Source organism: Alligator sinensis, unplaced genomic scaffold (assembly GCF_000455745.1).
Source record: "Alligator sinensis unplaced genomic scaffold, ASM45574v1 scaffold343_1, whole genome shotgun sequence".
In the NCBI taxonomy this organism is placed as follows: domain Eukaryota; kingdom Metazoa; phylum Chordata; order Crocodylia; family Alligatoridae; genus Alligator; species Alligator sinensis.
The window spans coordinates 549,017-570,787 of NW_005841947.1; the positions used below are offsets into that span (position 1 = coordinate 549,017).

Genomic DNA, 21,771 nt, shown 5'->3' on the forward strand with positions numbered 1-21,771 from the left:
ATTCATAATAATCCTTCCATTTGTGCTACAGCCTACTTTTTGGAAGGTTATTCGATCTTTATATAAAGGCTGTAAGTGACAGAGTCCACCATGTACCTTAGGGAGGTTGACCCAATGGTTAATTCCCACAGAATGACTGCAGTTTGAGCATTAATTTCTCCTCAGGTCAGTTAGTTGGCAGGCACTGTTTGTGTCTCATCCAGGTGACTTATGCCCCTGCATTATTAATCAATGAACTTCCCAGAATTTTTCTTCAAACATCATGAAGAAAAGACTTCTCCTCTATCCTTATCCCCTGGGTTGGGAGGGTGGACATGGGAAAGGAGGACCCAAGCCACAAGCCTCTTCCCTTAGGGTCTAGCATTCCAAGTAGTGATTATCCTGCTTAGCTCCTGCAAGGACAACCTTTGGTTGGAAGGAGGCTGCCTCCGTAACCTCAGGATTTTTTGTGTTTTGAGTAGCAGAAGAAACCTGAGGAGTTTATACTCCCAAATCTTCTGCATTTGTCAAGGCAAGTTTCTCCAAATCCTTAGCCAGCTTCCTAAGAGGTATCTGATAGAACTAAGAAGGATTGGAAGAAAACAGAGAATAGGAAGTCTAATTGTTGGACACCCAGAAAAGGAACTTAATGTGAAGAATGGAGCCTGAAAGGCACCTTGCTGCTGTGAAAGGGAGGCCTGCATGCCAATCTAACAGTGGCATTGCCAGCCTCTTCCTGTTCCCCTCTCTCATGTTTCTTGACCAGATGCCAAGGTCTGCAGTCTTTCCTTACTTACGTGGGATTCACATATTTCCTCCTCAGTGAAGCAGTTGGAAGGAGTTGCCTTCACTGAGAAGGTGGCAAAATGTTACTATAGCACTTATTATGGAAAATATAACAGCAGCCAGCAGTAACGGGCTGAACTCATCTTGTTTTACCTGGATCTTTTACAAAGTTTAATTCCTTATAAAATCACTCCACTTTCTCAGTCTTCTTTCTTCCCATTCCCCCCTTAATCTACATTTTCTTTCAGCTTTTCTCCTTAGGAATACCTCTCTATTCAGGGACAAATCATCAGCTCCAGCTAAGTAATGGTACTGCAGAGATCGAAAGGAGGATCAACCCTCCTGCAGAGAAACCAGATGGACTGACCCAAAACTGCTCATAAACAGGCTATCCTGTTTTTATTGCTAGGGAAACTGAGGTACAGAGTGGAAAAAGGACTTGCCTAAGGTCATTGTCAGAGTTACAATGAAGGATCCAGTTTGGATGGGGTTCTATAGCAGGTAATCGGATTCAGGTTACAAGCAGACCTGTGTTTAATACAAAAAAAATCTGCATGGCTCTGTATGGGTGGCAGTTCTAGATAGGATGGCACAGAGAAAGTTATATGAGTGTTGTGAAGCTGAAGATAGGAGTGTGTTGTACCGTAGTTGTAATATATATTCCCTCAGAATCATAGGGCTGGAAGGAATATCACAGGTCATGTAATCCAATCATCTACACCAGAGGTGCTCAACCCCTCCCTGGCAGCCAGATCAGGAACAGGCCATGTCCCTTTCTGTCCACCTGGCTGGGTCTCCCCTGTTCTCCAAGGCTAAAAACAGACAACCATCTTCGAGCGAGACAGATTGGCTCAGTCTATGACTTGCACTAAAACAGGCACAGTCCAGCTGTTTATACACTAGGCTTAAATGGCAATTAAGTCAAATTAGCTGAGATTTTTCCAAGGCTAGGTCATGCCCCCTGTCCCTACACAGCTGAATCAGAACCAGGCCGTGACCCCTTCCTCTGGTGCAGCTAATCAGGGCCGGGCTATGCCCCTGCCCCCATAGAGCCAGGTTGGAGCCAAGCCAAGCCCCCTTCCTCATGCAGCTGGATCAGCACTAGGCTGTTCTGCTCTGTGCAGCTGGATGGGGAACCACTGCGTCCACCCCAAGTGCCGGATCAGGACCGCTGGCTGGATCCAGCCTAAGGATGGATTGCTCACTGCTCATCTGGCCTGTGGGGCAGAAAAGCTGAGCACCCCTGACCTACACAGATGGTGGATGTGGTGTTCCTAAACCAAGCCATCCTTATCAATAGTTCCATAGAATTTAACAGAAATGCTAACTTTCCTCTAGATGGAAGGACATACAAAATGGGCTGAAAGGGACCTTAGGAGGTCATTTAGTCCAATCCCCTGCACAAGGCAGGATCGTCCCTGTCCAAATCATAAATGCTTTAAAAAAGGGGTAATCAACCTCTGGCCCATGAGGCCATGTCACCTGGCTCAAAGGTCTACTCACAGGTCCAAAAATTTGGCAGTGGGGGAGCAGTGTTCACTTTGGCAGTGTCCGCTTTGCGGTTCCCTGCTATCAGATTTCCAAAGCTGTGGGAAGCCCTGCGGGCTAGATGAAATGGCCCTGCAAGTTAGATCATGCTGGTGCGTGGTGAGGCCAGTGCAGTGAGCCAGCACAGGGCAGGATGCGGCACATGGAGTTGGGCTGGCATGCAACTATCAATCCAACACATGGGGTCAAGCTGGCAAGCGGATAGATCTGGCATGTGAGACTGGGCTGTGTGTGGTGCTGGGTCAATGTGCACAGCCAGGTTAGCATGCTGGATTGCACCTGTGGACTGACCCAGCATGCTTGTTCCAGCCCAAAGACTGGCTCCACCTCACTCATCTGGCCCATAGGGCCAGAAGGTTAAGCACCACTACTTTAAACAGTTCTGTAGAATTTAACAGAGAATTAATCCAAGAGGTGATTAGAGTAATTTCTACAGAACTCAGTAGGTTTCATCACTCTTCAGAGCTCTTGAACACTTTTTTTCATAAACGCTCTACGTATTTATTAATAGTTGATTGTGTTGTTGTTTCTGTGGTTCTGAGGTCAACTCATGGTAATCAGGGATGTGAAAAATTGCCCCAATATTTTTAACATCTCTCAGACACATTCTGAAAGTGACTTTTCTGGTAAATCTGTGGCGCATGCATGATTTGATGCTGGGGTATAAATTGATACACTGCGTCATACTGAAAAATTGTTCTGTCTGCTCTTGATGAATTCTGGGTCTTATCCTAAAAAGTGTTGAGCACCCCCAAATCCCCTCAAAATCAGTGGGCTTTGCAAAATCAGGGGGTTGCTGGGGGTTTTCCCAGCACTATGCATTGCATAGTGTAGCACCAATCACTTTGCAGCTACACTATAATGCACATAGTGGCTGATCTTGCACTACTGAAGTCAGTAGAGGTTGTGACACTGGTAAGAGCAGGTTTAGCCCCATGGTAAAGAATGTTGCTGGAACTCATACACTAGTAGGAGCTAGTGCAGGTAACCCATATGGTTAAGGTTGATCTGTCATATTATTAGCTGTGGTGGTGGCACCCAGAAACTTGAATGGGCTCCGCTGTCATGGGGTACAAACACAGCAGGGAGAATTGCCGCAGCTCCTTAATAGTTTAAAGACTAATTTTATAAACACTTAACAGACCCTAACCTTGCAAGCCTATTACTCACGCAAGTAGACCCAGGGATTAGATGGGACTGTTTCCATGAGTGAAGTTATGCAAGGGGCTAAAATGTTTGTGAGTTTGGGGCTTAAAAAATACAGAAGTCCTAAAAACCAATTCTGAGAATCCCCTTTTCTGTCTGCTCTATATATTTATTCTGGTAATGACCCAAACTTTCCTCCCCTGTTCTCCAAGGCTAAAAACAGACAACCAACTTTAGTGCGAGACAGTTTGGCTCAGTCTATGACGTGCACCAAAACAGGCACAGTCCAGCTGTTTACACACTAGGCTTAAATGGCAATTAAGTCAAATTAGCTGAGTTTTTTCCCAGGCAAAGTATTAATTTGAATAATTCACAGGTACTTAATGTGGGGCATTGAGCTTGGTTGTCTGTTAGGTCTGGATTTGGTGTGGGCCAAAATACTCTGGTGTGAATCAAACTTGTTGTCTGTTTTTACTCCAACCCAACCATCATACCCTGCACAATAAAATATAAGCCTGTAGGCAATCATTCACGGAAAGTAAGGCCTCTGTTCTCTTTTGTAACCAACTGGTACACAAAATTCTTCCATCAGAGAGGCTGTGAGCTCCCAGAGGCAGCTACCTCCTCACTTTCCTGCCCAAACATCCTGCTCTTACTAGTGTTGTATGCTGGAGGGGGGAAAAAAGAACTGGAAGTCTCCTGGCTGAAGTAGCCCCAGCTCCTAACTCCATCCTCAACCCCTCCCCTTGATGAATAGAGGTCAGAAGCGCCGCATACCATCTCCCTCAGACAAGGGGCAGTGGACGAACTTTACTGCCTTGCCAAACTTTTCAGTCCAACTTTCCCAGCTTCCACTTCTCTGGGGGGAGGAGGGAGTGTGTAAGGATGATCCTGTGTCAGTATTTACACTCATCCTCTCTGCTGGGAGGAGGAGTAGGGAGAATCCATATGATGATGATGATTATCATCATTTAGGGCTGACTATTGTGGGTTATCTTCCTTTTAGGGTTTTTTTTTCCTCATTCTTTTGCTCCTCCTCCTCCTCAAGGGAGGGGGGGGGGGGGGGGGGGGAATGGGAGGCTCCAGTTCAGGAGTAGCAAAAGAAGGGAATTGTTTGAGAGTTCAGTCATCCAAAAAACGTTCTTCCATACGGAGGGTCTGGCTTCCCAGCCCCCCCCAAAACAGTCAGCGCCAAAATACAAATAAGCCCCTAAACTCAAAAGAACAACAACCACCAGCCCCAAACTCTGTTGCTGACTTCCCTGCAGATCCGGCCTGGAGCTTCCCAGCCCGTGGAGTTTATTGTCTTTGTTGCTTCTCTTCATTTTGTGTATCTCTGTGTTTCCCCTTCCTGCTCCAGCAGAGATCTCGGGTGAGTGAAACAGCTGCAAAAAAAGAAAAAAGAAAAGTTTGCTTTAGAAAGAGAGAAGTTGTAATGGGTGGGATGTTTTCTCAGCTCTCTATAGATACAGATTTCCCTCTTTAAGTTGCTGAGGGTACAGCAGATATTTGTGTTGGGGCATGGGAGGTTGCTGGCTTGCTGTTTGAAAAAGATCAGTGTGTGTGTGTTTGATGCAATAATATGGCAGGAGAGCAAATCGCCCAGAGGTGCCTGGGGAGGGGTGAGGGTTGGTTGGAGCGGGCAGGTGGGACTTGGGGGCTCGTTTGTTTCACTCTGTCTCTTTCTGGTCACTTTCCCGGCGTTAATGGAGGGCCCTGCACGTCCTCCCCGGTGCTGCAGCTCCAGCGCCTGCCCAAAACTTTCCCCAAGAATCAGTCTCCCTTCCCCCAGGCAGCAAGGAGCCCCAGGGGGTGGGGGGAAGGAGGGGGGGAGGGAAATTTAAGAAATTAATTTATTTCCCCCCGACTTCCCATCTCTGTCAAAAACTGCTGGGAGTTCGCAGAGAAGCCTCCCCTCCTGGAAGTGCAAAGGCATCTTGGTTTGTGAGTGTGCGCGCAGGGGTTGCTGCTGCGGAGAGACGCGTGGGTGGACTTTCTGTGAGTAAAATGCTTGCCCTCTGCTTTGCTTGTGCGGTGCTGTGTTTTAGCCCTTCTGTGAAGGGGATCAGTGAAATGGATTGGGGGGAGAAGGGGGTAAAATAAAGTTTTATGGGGGGAGGGGGGGTGTTGCCGGGGCGAGCACTTTCAGCTTTGCAGTGAGAAAAGTGTATGCCTGTCTCGTTGCTTTGGGCTGCAACTTTGGCAGGTCCTTGTAACAATGCTGGTAAACAGAAAATGCAATAATTGTTTAGGAGAAGGGAAAGGAGTCTGGCTTTCTAAGCTGCATCCAATTAAGCTTTCTTTCTTTTTTTTTTTTTTTTAGAAAGGTTTTGAGGACTTTGCTAATCACACTGGTAATAATAGACCAAACAAACTGTTTTCTTGACACTCCAGCCTGGCAAAACTTAACACAAATCTGCTTTTTCACTAAAGTTTCTGCCTGTGTTTGGGGCCCAATGCCCTAAATGTATTTCATTTGGAAGAGGCATTTCTGAGTCTATGAAGTGTTAATGTAACTGTTATCCCAGCTCGAACTGTAGATCAGCTCGGACTGTTTTTGTCACAAAACAATTTTATACATGCAAAACACGGATTCATAAATATCTACACACAGTATCAGGCATCATATTGATTTACTTAGGGATCAGCTCTCTCTGTTGCTGTGCAGCTATCCTACAGCACTGTACAATGTCTTTTTAATGTGTTCATTTGCAAGCTATCAAGCGAATTTCATTTCAAAGGGCTAAAAATGTTCATCACTAAAAATATTAAAAGTATGTGCTCAGCTCTTTTTTTTTCTAACTAGTTTTTTTTATTTTAGGGTTTTTTATTTCTTTTGGGGACTGTGTTTTCTTAATCTGTCCAAGTTTGCTGGAGAGTATTTCGTTGGCCTATACATAGTGTATATAGTACACATTTTTTTTGATGGGTTGTATATTGAGGTTTATGGCTCTGGGAAAGGTTTCAGAAGAAACATTTTGAGGGTTTCCAAATGCAGGGTTGTTTTTTTTTAAATGACCTAAATAACTGAATGTGAAATTGCTCCCCTTGCTAGTAGGAAGCATCCTGGAACCTGCTGAGATAAGGTAGGACAGTTTAGGGGTGGTCATGGTTTTCTGTAGGATGAATACATTTATCTGTGGCAAGAAATAACTGGTGTTTTGCTTTTATTTTTATTACTCCTTCACAGTTAAAAGAATTAATCCCATGCATTTGAGAGGCAGAACTCCCAATAGGTGTTTCCTGTTAGTACTTCCCTTCTTGGGAGAAATAGGGTTTATTCATATGATGCCCTGATGAAATGGATTGGACCCCAAATGTGTATGTAATCACACATGCATTTGAGAGATCTCTCGGTGACATCTGTGAAGATGGCTGACCTTCTGTGCGCCGCCCTTTTACCTGAGTGGGGGTAAAAGGAGTAGGTGAACAGGTAGGTGGTCATGTCTCAGTTGTACTGCTCACAGGGGTTGTCACATCCCTGTGTGTTAGAAAGCATTGCTTTTGCTTCTGTCATGACTGGTACAATGAGATGGGTCACCCTACAAGGCACAGGAAAGAATATGGACTGTTCTGCTTCACCTGGTTAAAGCCAGTGCTGCTGATGTCTGTAAGCCTCTCTGCAGCCCTTTTGGTGTCAGTCTGAGCTTTTCCTTTGGGGGCTTGCATGCTCAGAAAACGGGAATAATTGCTCAGCTCTTCTTGTCTCTTGAAATTCCCACTTTTCCCAAAACTAACAAAACTCTCCTAGCTCTGCTATGTTGAGCTTTGAGCTCATTTTTACATTCTAAGCCATTGGCTCATGCACAACTGAGACCCTTAAAGCCGAATTCTGTGAAACTTAAGTCACTCCCCACAAAAGTAAGGAAAGTTTTCTGTGAAAGTTTCAGATCCATTGTTTGGCCCCCACTGCAGAGATGCTAATGGGGTTATGAGACTCCCTGTCCCCCTATGCATAAACCTGGGCAGATCCTGGTGTAGCTCACCTTTGAAAAGCACTATAGGCATGGCAAATAAAGTTATGAATGTTGTTTCCTCCACATGACCAGATGCAAATGCTTGGAAATGAACCTCAGATGCAAGCAGTGGGGAGAGGATCATCCCAGTTCTGGCCCTGTTACACTGGGTAAAAAGATAGGAATGCCAAGAAGGGCTTCTAAAAGGATTTCTTCATCCCAAGTACTGACAAAAACAAATGCATTCCCTGGACTCCCTTACAAGCTTTGTGCTTGTACAGGGATGGAGGAGAAACTTGTGGGGGCAAAGGTGGCATGATCAGGGCGAGCCCATAGGCAGCAACGAACAGAACTGTGGAGAATCCAGGCAGCTCTGCGCCCTGTAGACAACTTGACCTGTGGATGTGTAAGAATCGCACAGCACTCTTGGAGTAGCTCAAGCAAGCAAAAGCACAGTGGTGGCTTCAAGCCACTTTAGTTGCCCTCTACTGGGATGGAGTCTTGCACTGCTTGGGGGTCCTGCAAAACCCCTGGCCTCCAGGGGGATCAGTTGAGCTGAAAACAGCAAGCCAGATTTTTGACTACAGCCATTACTGAGGTGTGTTGGTGTCATTTGTTCTGGTCTATGCAAAAGGCTTTAATTTGCTGGTGTGTAATGGACCAGGGATGGAGTTCTCTTGGGTCAGGCCATCAGCCTCCTGGGTGGAGCTAGTCCAGCTTTGTAAAACTCCTTCAGAAGGGTTGTTGGCGGATCTGGTTGCACATGTTGCAGCAAACAGCTGCTGGCCTTTGAGAGCACCTGGCTGCTCCTGGGGAGGGATCTCAGTCATTAAGATGAGCTGGTTGGGACGGTTATAAAGAAATCTGACCTGTATTTGATCACTTCTAGTTGGGACGAGTGCTCAGAGCCTTGACAGCATATCTGTTCATCAGTGCCCTGAGGAGTTCCTCTGAAATGTCACTTTCAGTTATATCTGAGTGAACCTTGTGGTGCGTGGTAATGAATGCCAACACATTGCTCATATTCACTAGTGCAGTAGAAGAGTTGGTAGGGGATTGCAAGGGTAGATAGCACCATATGAACGCCAGTGCCAGATGTGGTATTCTGGGGGATGCTGGCAATAAACAAGGGGCATTGTGTTGGGGTTAAACACTCTTACCATCCTGCTGCTTCCTGGTGGTCCTACTGGAATTGCAGGCCCTTGGAGATGCTGGTAAAAGCCATTCAGATTGCCTGCAGATATTCCCCAGATGAGTAGGTCTACACATGAGTGATTGTATGGAGCTGTGATGAACACACCAGCCTGAGTTGAGGGTTGCTGCATATACCAGTGGGACACAACCACAGCACTTGGCACAACAGGGTTCCGGTCCCTGATTGGCACTCCTAAGACTGCTGCTGTTGTATTTTATAGTGCCATCTAAGGAAAAAACAACGCAGAGTTTATATGACCACAGTGGGAAGTGCGGGAGTGACTGGGCTTCAGGGAGCATACGACTGGGTTTCAGACGCAAAATACTTCCTTTCAGTAGGCAGAATGTCAGGGCAGAGAAGAAAAAGCAGAAGTGAAATTTGGCTCTTAACCATTTTGCAGTCTTTACTGAGAGGTACAGGGCCGGATTAAGGCATAGGCATACTAGGCACATGCGTAGGGCCCTAAGTGAAGATGGGGCCCAGTCGTGCTTATTTTACATATTATTACTGAGCAGAAAAAAGTAATAAAAAATTTCATCTTCAGTTGGGGGCCCATGAGTTTGTTTGCCTAGGGCCCACTAAAGGATTAATCGGGCCCTGGGGAGGTATTGGCCACTCATCAGACATGAGCAGTGTTATTGTACCTCGTGGCTATGTAGGCTTGTTGAGCCCACTCCAAACTGCACAGAACTCTCTGCCTCTAAGAAAATATAGCAGAGCCAAGGTGATGCAAGTTATGAGCTGCAGGGGCTATAAAATTTGTACCGTGGATTGAAAACAGCATATCCTGCTTGGTCCACCTTCCCTGGAGGAGTTTGGTTGTTTGCCTATAACAGGCAGTATGTCTGTCAACCAAACCCCAGCAGTGGTAATTCCACGTCGACACCCAGGGTTCAGTCTGGCAAGAGGTTGGTTCTTGATATATTTTGCTCATGTGCAAGGTCAGGGTCTCTGGGGTGTGTGGATCACACTTTCAGGTGTTGACGTCTATTGATTGATTGTTGTGCTAAGGTTTCAAAATAGGTGAGTGTCTAACGTTGGTATATTGGGATTGCTATAATAATGACAATTGGGTAGGGGAGGGGTGGGGGCATATCCCTCTAAGAACCATGGCATCAACCTTCTAATACTGAGACAGAAGCATTTAGGTTGTTTTTATTTTCTCCAAATCACTTCAAGTTGCCTGAAATTAGGGTTTGGGTTTGTTTTTTTGTTTTTTCCATAACGGAGGATAGTGCCTTTGAAAGTTGGCAGGCAAAAAATGACAGGATAGTGAGCCAATGCACAATGCTAAATAAGGCCCTGCTATACATGATGGGAACTTGCACTGTGTGTAAGCACATTACAACGACCTGATGAGTGGGGCTGACCCAAGCAGAGCTTAATCCATTAAGACACTGCTATAAATGACTTGGGCACGAGCTCCACTTTTGCCTTGTCATGTGATGTTGGATTAGGGGGTCTGTACTGCTGTGGGTACCCAGGTGCTTGTGCCACTAATATAGATATAGCCTCAAGCTAATTCCGAACAAAGCAGGTGCTACCCTTGCCTACACTGAGATGATGGATGGCCACGTAGTAAGGAAACAAGCTTGGGATCTTGGGAGAGCTAGGTTCAGTTCTCTGCCCTGCCATGGCCTTCTTGTGTGACCTTGGGCAAACTGCTGTGAACTTCCATTTTCTGCCTCTGAAATGAGTACAGTTGCATCTTCTGTACTTCACAGGACAGATTGAGGATAAAATCCACTAGGTACTAAAATTATGGCAGCCACAGTCATTCTTTAGATAGAAATCACTGTTAGTACATGGTGGAAATTGCTCTTCATCCATTGGCAATGTGACTGGACCTTCATGATCAGGGTCTTGTGCCATGGAGATGGGAACTCCATGTGCTTTGCGCAGTGCCTTTAGATTTGAAGCACAAACTGGGTGTCCTGCTATAGAAAAGCTGTTATGTGAGTAGGACTCTCCAGGAGTCTAGTATAGGTAACAGCAGAGCAAGAAATTTATGGCTTCGGGCCCTGGAAGTACAGAGGAGCCATTGTAATCTTATGTACCCGACGATGTGTATCTCAACAAGCAAAGTGACTCCTGTTTTTCCCTCCTTTCCATCCCTTCATGTCTAGCTTCATGAAGTTTTCCTCCATAATTGCAAATTTGGCCTTATCTTCAAAGAAGCTCTCTGATGCCAAACTTTTAAAGACGGACAGGAGGGAGGAGGCAAGTGAGAAAACATCAAATCCATTAACAGCCCCGTTGCCAGAGAAAATGTTTTCTAAAACAGAATCTGAAACCTTAGTGTTGTAAAATCCAAAGCCTCTATTAAATACGTGCTAGAGGCCTTCTCCCCAGGGAACTGCCACTCTGGGAATAATCTGGCAGGATCTGTGCCACAAGGATTTGCATGCGCGCATGTGCGCGCACACACACACACACGTACGTACGTATTTGGTAGCCAGTAGGAGTTTGGATTTAAGAATATGTTCCTTCATACAGCTCCATCCATCCCCAAATGCTCCCCCAACTCTTTGCTCCAACCCATCCACTGAAGGGCAGTCACAGGCTTGAATGCCACCCTCACTCCCCAGATGTGTGGTATGTTTTACAACTGTAGGTAGCAAAGGGACCTTTGGCCAGCAGTTTAGGCCTGCCATTGCCAGGAAGAACCTCCTTTAAGCCAAAGGTCTCTTGTTCTCGGTTTTAGAAAAATCCGCTAGGGTAGCAAGACCACGCGCTAGCAAACTAAAAGGGTGAGTTGAGTTACAAAGCCAGGGAACACTCTTGGATATTGTACCCTGTGGGATTTTAAGAAGCACCTGAGGTGCTTTATCATTTGTTGAAAGTCTAGGAGACTTGTGTTGCAAAATCCCTCGGGTGCTTTTGAAACTCCAGCCAGCTCCGTTCCCTGTTAAAGTCAGGAGCTTGTTAGCTGGAGGGCTCCTGCTCATCGTTACTTGGCTGTCACACAGTAAGTGGAGTGGTCTTTTGAGCAGTTGGATCTCCCAGCCAGTTGAACCGATTTGAACCACCCAGCTCCTGAAACCCACTTAGAAAACAACTATGAAGCACCTGTGTGATCTTAGTAGGGAGCATGGTAGGAGCACAATGTGTCAGTCTGTGGACTGACCCAAGGTGCTGCTCCAAGCAAAGAGAGTTGCCTTAGTGTAAACTTCAGGTGGCAACAGCATGAATTCTTGTATCTGAGACCTACATCCAAGAAGAGAGGGATACCCCAGCACTTCTCAACAAGCACAGATAAAAGATGTGTCATTGTCCATATAACCTTATACAGACCTGATCACCTTCACTGTAGTATCCAAATGCCTTGCAAACATTGAATTGTCTTGCATTTTGACGCAATCAAAAGGTTACACTGTGCTTTACAAACACTTAAATGAATGTATCCTTCTAACACCCCCTCTTTAATATTGCTGTATTGTGTAGCCCTGACACTTCTGTGGATCAGAGAGTCATTTATTGATAATAAATTTCATTTACATAGTATATTACAGATTATGTACTGGCCCTGTTTCCATTGATTTCTGTGCCATTTAAAAGATGGATCAAGTCTCTAGCATACAGCATAGGTTCAGCTGGTGTATTTTCACTATTACTCTACATTTGCCGCTATTACTGTTCTCAGTTGTATCTAAGGTAGTTTATGATGCTAGCGGAGGGGGAAGAAATCTGAGTGTAAATAGATGAGTATCTCTGGCAAAGTGGTAAGTCATGTTTATCATGCACATCTGACCACCTAATCTGCACTCTGCCCTCTAATCCACCTCCCCTGGGACTACTTTGGACATCCCAAACCTCTGAGCCACTTCAAAGAGTCACCGTTAAAAAATACGAACCAAGCAAACAAACAAAAATTTTAGCAGCCACAAAAATGTGAGTGTAACCCAGTTTTGCATAGTTGAAGTATTTAAGATAAGTAGAGGTTTGTTAACTTGTCTCTCTAGATGAAAGCCTGAGAGAGGTCTGTTGTTCCCTTTCTGCTTTAAACCTAAATTATTATTTGTATTACGGTAGTGCCTAGAAGATTTAGCCAAGATCACAGCCACGTTGTGTTAGACATTACACTACTATGAGGTGAGATGCAGTCCCAACCCTCCCTCCTCCTCCTTCATTTTATATGACAAGGCAAAAGAAAGACAGGCATGGATACATGAAATGACTTGTCCAAGGTCACGCAGCAGGTGAGAGATGGAGGGTGGAAGAACCCAGGTCACTCGACTCCCAGTTCAGTGCTCTACCCACTGGGCCATGCTGCTTTTCTGAAGTGGTGGTCAAAGCCTAGCACTTAGGTTTTGATTTAGGATCTCTGGAGCTGTGCCTCAGAGCTGTCTCTCTAGTCATGAGTTGCCTTTAGCACGTATCCCTAGACCTGATACTTTTATCAGCGTGGGCGAAGTAGAAAAGAGTTATGTTGGGGTCTCAAGGAAGACAGATGAGTGTGTGACCATAGGGGAATGGAAAAAACCTGTTATTTCCTTGGGGAACGAGCCGATGGGAGAGAATTAGCTGAGGTATGGCAAGGAGTTGTGAGAAGTCATGTGACAAACCTGGATGCTGCAGTCTTTATCTAAATATCCCACCCTCTTTCTCATGGGTCTTATCCTGATCCTTCTGCTCCAAACGCACAAGTTGTTACATGTGCACTATAGGTAAATTCTGGTAATCACCTACTACTAGTTGGCCTTGTACTCCCTCCCCCTAGCTGCAGGAGGGCAGCATCTCACTGGAACTCTTATGGCCAAGGCAGGAGCATGTTGTACGGGTACTCCTCACTTAATGTCGTCCCGGTTAACGTCGTTTCGTTATTACGTCGCTGATCTATTAGGGAACATACTCGTTTAAAGTCGCGCAATGTTCGGTTATAACATTGTTTGGCCATCTCCTGCTAGTAGGTAACTACTGTCATGTAATTGGATTTGCATAACATCATTTCGCTTAGTTGCATTTTTCAAGAATGTAACTACAACATTAAGCGAGTAGCTGTATTATGAAAAAGAGAAGGATGGGATGGCAGCTCAGAGCATGCTATGGGAGGAGAGGAAGGATAAAGAGTTACTCACTGAGAGCACAAAGGATCATTTGATTGGAGCTTAATTCTTTGAGCCCAGGTTGTACCAAAGAAAGCACTGATACACTAACCTGGTGGATAGAAATGGAGAGAAATGCCTACTCTGGTGTTCGGGTGGGATGAGAGAGTTATGCTTGGAAAACTGGGTCCATTCCCCCCAATTCTGATATTATAAAAGCCTTTGTCTATCTGTCTGTAACACTTTATTCACGCTCTGATTGGTTGTCTAAAACAACCAAAGGGAGTGCTCCAAGAGCCACACAAGGGGTGGTGACGCTCTGTCCCTGCCCCCCCCCCCCCCCCCAATCATTCTTGACGGACAGTTGGCTAGTAGCTTGCAAAAAATTTTCTACCTTGAGGGCCCTGTGCCCCGTCAACTGTTGCCTGAGTTGAGAGACGCTTGTCAGGGCTCATCTCTAGAGCCCCTGACAGCAACTCTCTTGAAGTAGAGGGAGCTGTCAGTAAAGGATAGCCCATAGGGTTTCTTCCAAGACCCAAACATGCAACCTCAGTCATACTTTCAACTAATTGATTTTGGGGCAAGAGTCCAAACAAGACAGGTAAGGGCTGGTTCTGCTGAACAGCGATTGACGGAGCTCATGCACTGGAATTTAAGGCAGGGAGTAATTCTTGCAAGGTTGATCTTGGGAATCTGGCCATATCCAAGTGGGATTTGGACCGCCTGGTTTGAATCCAGTCTGTCTGTTATAGTTAAGTTTTTGTTTTTGTCTCCTCTCTTAAAAAATAAAATAACATAAAAGGTAGGCAGGAAATGACTCACAAAGGACAAATTCAGACATGGCCCAAGAGAGCTGAATTCTGGGTGTGGGCCAAGGGGTTTATCTGCAGTCTGGTGAATAGGCTGCTACTTGTCAGTGCTGCCATTTTGAGTGGTCCGCTAGGTTAAGAGTTCAGTACAGTAGGGATTCCTGGTACGGTGACTGTGACTGCCTGAGGAGCCGAAGCAGATGCCCTTTTCATCATGGATCAATTGAAACTGAGAGGCCATGCCTGCAGCTTTTGGAAGAACCTGTCAAAAACAGATGATGGAGCAAGACAGCCACAGAGTATGTACATGAAATATGCATGTGCGGTGGGAAGGATTAGCACTGTGTTTTTGCTAGTGAGTATGATGTATCTTGGATCCCTGTTTATATTACCCAGTCTCTTTTTTGGGTGGGGGAAAAGGCTACTATACCCCAAACTACTCACCCAGACTATTTCACCCACTCCTTGTGTAGAAGATGGCACCTGCTGAATTGCATATAGCATCATGGTCATGCCATTGCCTCCCATTTAATATGGTATTTCATCCCAAAAGATCTCAAAACACTTTACCAATTATTAAATGTGATGTCTTTTCCATGCTCAAGCCTAAAACCAGATTCCCACTGTAAACTAAGGATTTAGTCCCCTTGCCATCTAAAATCCATATGTATATGAGGTCTGTGGCAAGTGGATAGTGTTTCTATCAACTAGAGGTGATGTGATTCTAAAAGCCTTAGTCTGAAACTTGATGGGGAGGAGTTCAAGACACGCAGCAGTAGGTAAATAGTCAGGACAGTTTCTGGATTAACTGGCATAGACAGTTTTTACAGCATAGTGATAGTTTCTTCTCCTGGTGGTATTTGATTCTTTTGCATGGAAGGCAGTCTTCTCTCCCCAAAGAATGTGTGGAACACCTTCAGAGTTATTTGGATGTCAGCTTCCTGAGGATCGTGTCTTTTTATCCTCTGATTTGTACAGAACTTAACACTAAGGTCTTAGTCCAGTCATGGGTACATATGTAGGAACAATAGCAGTACCAGAGGCTCATTACTCTGCTTCACTAGCCAGGTAGAGGAGGGATCAGTCCTAGATGACTGGGTTTCTGGGAATGTCTGACATTTTGTATTCTGCAAAGGGACTGTTGTCTGGGAGTTGCCTGGGCTTGCCTTTAGTGAGTGGTTCCTGGATGTCAAAGAGATACCATCTAGGATGGGGACAGTCTTTTCAGTGATATTCTTGATAATGCCCTGTAGCCAGAGCTCATACGAGGTGGAAGAAATAGTTTGCAAACCTAAAGAGTTATAGTTCTGTCTCCAGTAGAGGAAAAGTCTACCACCATAGGTGGAAGAAGACATTGTAAGAATCTCCTATGCTGAAGGCAATGTGTATCTGTTCATAGATGGACGTTTGTATTTTCTTTTTTCCCGCTTCTCCTGTCTCAGGGCATCCAAGAATCAGTAGTCAGTGACTGATAGTAGTATGTTGCTAATCCTTGTGTTCATTGGCCTCTGGGTTGGGTAGAGCTTTGTTTAAGGAAATCTTAGCATTTAACTCTTCAGTGACTTGACACTTCAGCCCAGGGAGTGGGCACTCCCTAAACATGTCTCTGTCCAAAGTGGCAAACAAGCCGTTCAGAATAGCTTGAAAAGGAATTCCTACAAATTAGATTTTTCAAAACAAGTAGGGCCTACTTGTTGGGAAGGCAGGGGATAGCATGCAACTTGGAAGCAACTCTTATACCTGAAGTAATCTGGTTGTGAAGTTAGTTCCCTTTAGTTATGTCTACATGAGACACTTAATGCCCATTGGACTAATTCTACTGTGCATTAGCGTGGCTGTCAAAAACCATGCTAATGCTCGGTAGGTCAATCCTGTGGTCATTAAGCATCACAGAAAAGCGTTCATCTGCACTAATGCGCAGTGATGCCAATTTACGTTGCATTAAGTTAGTACCTGTTATTACAGGTATTAAAGCTAATGTGCCATAATTATGGCGCATTAATGAACGTGTAGCTGTGCCCTTCGTAACTCATTTCTGAGGTCTGTGTGAGCACAGGAGGAGAGTAGCTCTGTAGTTCTGAGTAACATCCACCTGGGATTTGATGGGATTAATTGAGGCCCCATCTTGGTAAAATAAAGCTTCAAAAAAGGGTGCTCTTCAGTGGAGGCCTGGCCTATTGCTCTGTGCTTATTCAATGTCTGGATTAGCTGGCATGGATAGTTTGCACAATAGGTCTTATTCTTAGTGCCCAAGGTGTTATCATAATATAAATAATTAAGCCATATGAAGACAACTTGTTCAATAGATGTTTTTACTAGCCATCAGATTAGCATGGAGGCCAGAAGAGCTGCAGAGCCATTTTTTGTATCGCGTCTGCCATGAGACAGATGTTCACCTGCTTTCCTCGCTGCACTGACATCTGAAATATTTAAAACAAAAAAAGTTGGCTATGGTGACAGGCACAGACCCTCCCTACTACCCTGGAAATGAGTTGCTCTGTAAAATCTGCTGTACAACTTGGTTATGCCTGAGAAATATAGGAGAACGTTTGGCAAAAGTATATGGGATCATGTGGAAGAAGGGGAAGGACTGTGGGGTACAAACTTCTTATGTATTTGTAGCAGACTTACCTTTTGAGCTCCAGATGAGTCCTGGGCTTGAGATTCTGCATTTCTGATTGGTGGAGCCCATCCACCAATCAGAAGCAAGCCAGGGTAAGCAAGGCTGTGCCCTTTTCCTGAAGGGAGGGGGCAAGGAGCAGTCTGGACCTGGTTTGAGACTGCACCCTGCCAGGTCTGGAGAACTTCAGGGGTGGAGCCACTGAGGTGTGTAAAAGGAGAGCCTGCTCAGAACGCTGGGAGAGAGACGCGGCGAGGGATGGTAAGGAGAGAGGAGCTCTGGAGACGACCATCATTGAGACCCTGCCTGAGTCTCGACAGTGCACAGATCAGTGCACGGTGCTCAGGCTCTAGGAGCCTCTCAAGGCGGCTTGAACCTGCGAACCCGGCAAGCGACTGCTCAGACCCCATATGCTGCGCAGGTCGGCACACAGAGAGCTGGCCCTGGGAGCAACTTGAGGATGCTCAAGTTAGCACTGGCTCTAGGCCAAGTAACCGGAGCCCCACAGTGTGGCTCTGCATTAAACTAAAAGTGCCTCGGTGCCCAGAGCAGGGCCTGGGAAAGGGAAGGACCCCCAGTGTGAGGCTGGGGAACTGGAGCCAGTAAGGGCTCAGCTCCCGTGGGAGCGCCCTGGGTGCCCAGTGCAGGGCACCAGGCCATCAAGGGGAACTGGAGGTGCCGCTGGAGAGAGGCCGTTGCAGGACCGACCACCAGGGCACGAGCCTTGGCCGCTTCAGAGCAAGAGCGTGAGTTGCTGGGGAAGCGGGTCCCGCAGGGGAAGTGGGGTGGGAGAGGGTCTGCAGCCTCCACCCTCCTCCATTGTGGGAGGGGTGTGTCCACATCCTGGGGCCCCAAAGGGGAGGGGCTCCAGGGGACACCCCGTGGGATGCTGAGTGCACCCCCATATTTTGTGATTGTTGTTGTTTTGTACTGTAGAAGTTAAGGGTGCTCCTTAAGGGAGTTTATATAGGTTTATCTGTCTTCATTGCCTATATGTGTTTATTACCTATTATCAGAACTTACCTGTATTGTTGCCTGTGTATGTCTATGGTATTGCTACCTCAGCTTACCTGGGTTTATCTAAGTTGATGTTCATATGCATTTATTGTGTTGATGCCTTGACTTACCTGTTCCAAAGTGTTAATGCTTATTCTATGCAAGGGGGTTAATTATTGCATATCTTGTGAATCACCCTGTTCATGTTTTTGCAGTCCCTCAAAGTGGTGCAATATGTTGATTGCAGGTTATTGTATTATGTGTCGCATACTAATATTTAATGTTTCTTATTCATATTTCTTTATTGTAGCCATAAATTTGTATGTAGTTGAGCGCTTTGTCTTGGCCTAGCGCTGTAGAGAGGAGTGGGAACTGCTCCCAGATGGCAGGTCCCTCTCTCAGCACTCTTGCCTGACCACCATCCCTTCCACTGGTGGACAGGACACACCCCTGGGTGTACCTGGGCTACATATTTTTTTCTGTTCCTGTAGGGCCCTTGTGGTAGAAGAGGGGAGAGAGTCTTAGCTGGGGTAGGAAAGAGCTACTGTGGAAATGAGACTGGGAGATAAATTTGGGGGGGGGAAAAGATACAGACCTGTTTTGGGTCTGGAGAAAGGAGCTACTTGCATTGGGAAGAAGGAAAGGTAAAGTCATGTGGTAGGGAGTAGGATGGACCTGGGAATATCATGAGGGAAGTGGAAGGCAGTCTGGAAGTTTAATTGGGAAATTTGCAGTCCCTTCTAAGTAGCAGTCTATCCCATGAAAAGACCAACAGTGGGTGGATTGGTCTCCTCTCTTTCTCAGACACCACAGTGAAGGAAGTGTTGGTATGGAGAAGGGAAGACCAAATTTCTTTCACAGAAGGAACAAAACCGTTGCTAACCTCCTCCCTTCTGCTCCCATGGGTTGCTCTTGGTTCAGCATTGGGCCAACCTCCTGTATTCAGCCCTTTTTGTATTCTAAGCTTTGCTCTTGCTGTTCTTTTGGGGGGAGGTTTTCCAGTCTCCTCTCTGATAGGAGCCAGCCTAGCCTTTTGCTGTGACACTGGATGTCGTGTCTCAGGCTCCATTGGCTAAGCCCAGGGTGTCCAACATTAGAATGCATTCTCATGGGGGCACCACTGCCCAAGTGCCATAGAGTCATAGAAGAATAAGGCTGAAAAGTACCTCAGGAGGTCATCTAGTTCAAACCTCTGTTCAGGGCAGGGGCATCCCTGTCTAAACTATCCCAGGCAAATATCTGTCTAACTTGAACTCTAAAAGTTTCCGAAGAGGAGAATCCAGAACCTCTCTAGGTTACCTGTTCCGGTGCTTAACCAAAGTCAGAATATTTTTCCTAATTTCCAACTTAAAAGTCCCTTCTTGCAGTGTAAATGCATTGCTTTTTTCCTGTTCTTGGTAGACACAGAGGCAGACTAGCCATCACCATACTCTTTATAACGTAACTTCCTAAAGTCATCAATTCATAAAGCTGTGCAGGATTGAGAAACAGACTCTGAGCAGAGGGAGGTAGATAGGAATCTAGAAAATGGCTGCTTTTGGCTAGCTTGCCAAAAGTTAGCCAGGCTGTGGTTGCATGTTTTGCTGGTGTATCAGTACAATGCCACAAAGTAGGTTTTCTGCTGGTGTAACAGAAAGGGCTTGGGGAGGAGAGCACAGGAAGAACTGGCTGCTTCTGAATGCTCCAGGCTCCTCCTAACCCCATGAAGAAACTCAACCCTCTTGTTTTCAGCCTCAGGAATGATCAGCAGAGATGGTGGTTTGCGTTCCCAGATCTGCAGAGTTCGGGTGGCGGTGAGAACCTTGTTTACTCATCCATCATAACTATAATGACGAAGTGGGATGCAAGTCGGACAGAGGGGGGGGACCAAGAAAGAGAAGGGTGTATGCGTAGGAGATGAGTGGTCAGAGCTGAAAAGAAAAAGATGTTGTTTATGGTATTTGGAGGTGATTCAGTATGGACCTGAGAATGAGAAGCTGCTGGATCCTTTCTGTGCGAAAAGGAAGCTTGACTGGTGAATGTTTCCTCTCTTGTGACCCATTTGATTCAGACTTCAAGATAACACGGGCTACTCAAAAAATCTTCACTCCCTGCCATATCTTTACCTACCACTATGGGATAATTTACATGCAGTTGTAACACCCTCTCTCACTGCGCGCACACACGCGCGTGTGTATGTGCATGTGTTGGCAAGTGTTAAAACACAAGAGGTGTTTGGACCAAGATGAAACTGGTTGAGGAATGTGTTGGGCAGCAAGATACTTTGTTCTGAGCCCTGAAGAGGGGGGAAGTAGAGGAGGGGATGTCCTCTCCCAGGTGGATACCTTACCAAAGATCTTGCTTGGGAAAGCAAAGCATAGTTTTGAGGTTATTCTGGAGTTAGCCCTTGGCCTTCCAAAATAAGAGTTGTTTCCATTAGAACAGGGAGACGCAAAGCCTAGCTCTTGGCACTGTGCTGCCTTGTATTCCACACTATCCTGGCTGTAGAAATGCAATGCAGATATTCCCACAGGCCAGACACCAAGTCTGGTATTTCATTTGGGTCATGGTCATGCAAAATCTTAGATCCTTGCTGCTGCTGACTTTAACCAACAAGGCATCTGTTTGGTTGTTAGCATTTTCTCACAGTTGGGACTCCTGGTCTCCACTTCCAGGTCTGTGCAAATTTGGTCAAGTGGATGATTCATTTCTGCATGCCTCATCTTCTCTATGAGGAGGATAATCCTGCTTTCTGGACATTTTAAAGTGATTGTAGAGAGCCTTATCCTTCCATATCTTCTTACCAATAAAGACCTCAAATTAGTGCTGTTCAGGAATAATAGCCAAAGTCACAGAAAGTTTGGCACACCCCTAAAATCAGTATTGAGGTGTCCTGTTTCTTGAGCATCTGATGGCAGTATTTGCACTTAGGTGGTGTGCAGAGCACTTGTTGGCATCTGCATGAAACTGGCCAGTCACATGGAGCCGATGCCTCTATTTCCAGCTGTTTCTGACTGCCCAGGCTCTTTGCAGCAAATCAGTCAAGAAAAAAGGGAGGGGGAAACATGCTTTGGAAGATTTTAATGTATGGTTTCTGTCTCAGATCACAAGTATCACTTGGCATATAATTCACTGCCCCAAGAACATCACACAATATGACCTGGAGGGCAGGGGAGTCGTCCAAGAGACAGTCCTTCTGTTAAGACACTGAAGAGTGAGTATCCACGTTTCAAGACTCAGTAGCAGTTCACTCCTTTCCAATTAAAACCCAGAGATTGCTCCCAAGTGTCAGATTGTTTGTTTATAGAGATCCTCCTCCTTGACCTGGATTGATTTCTCCCCAGGAGAGGAGAATCCTTCAATCCTTCTTCTCAGCTCAGATGCTTGGAAGACCAATGTTGCATGCATAAAATAAACAAGTCTTTTTGTATAAACCCTGGCAGAATCTCTGTTCAACAAGCCTGGGAAGACCCTGTTTTTGGGACCAGCAGAGATCTCGACTCCCACAAATCTCTTTGTTCCGTTAAAGGGAAAACAGCTTTTTTAATCCCCCGACATGAACATCTAGAACATAAACACAATCCCCAGCTCAAAGGAGGTGTCAGTGACCTCAAGCCAGGACTTGTAAACTCCTTCCCTTCTCCTCCCACTTCTGGTACAGCATGCAAAGTTTAACCTCTTGTGCTCAGGGAGATCTGCTACAGACTCCCTG

The 21,771-nt window shown here is 45.8% G+C and overlaps 1 protein-coding gene across 4 annotated transcripts in view; it reads left to right on the top strand.

Annotated features, from left to right (window-relative positions):
- Positions 1–4,640: 4,640 nt before the first annotated feature.
- The window catches only part of BOC (BOC cell adhesion associated, oncogene regulated), a 77,705-nt gene continuing 60,574 nt past the window's right edge, over positions 4,641–21,771 (top strand). The window contains exons 1-2 of one of the 4 annotated variants that reach the window (XM_025199660.1): positions 4,641–4,831; positions 21,163–21,273. Coding sequence is in view for 1 of the 4 variants with exons in the window: in XM_025199659.1 (XP_025055444.1) it covers positions 14,679–14,763 (85 nt within the window). In the remaining 3 variants the exon portion in view is untranslated. Of the gene's footprint in view, positions 4,832–5,285; positions 5,458–14,663; positions 14,764–21,162; positions 21,274–21,771 lie in introns of those variants that run through there. The other 3 variants (XM_006020135.3, XM_006020136.3, XM_025199659.1) reach the window with 3 other exon arrangements.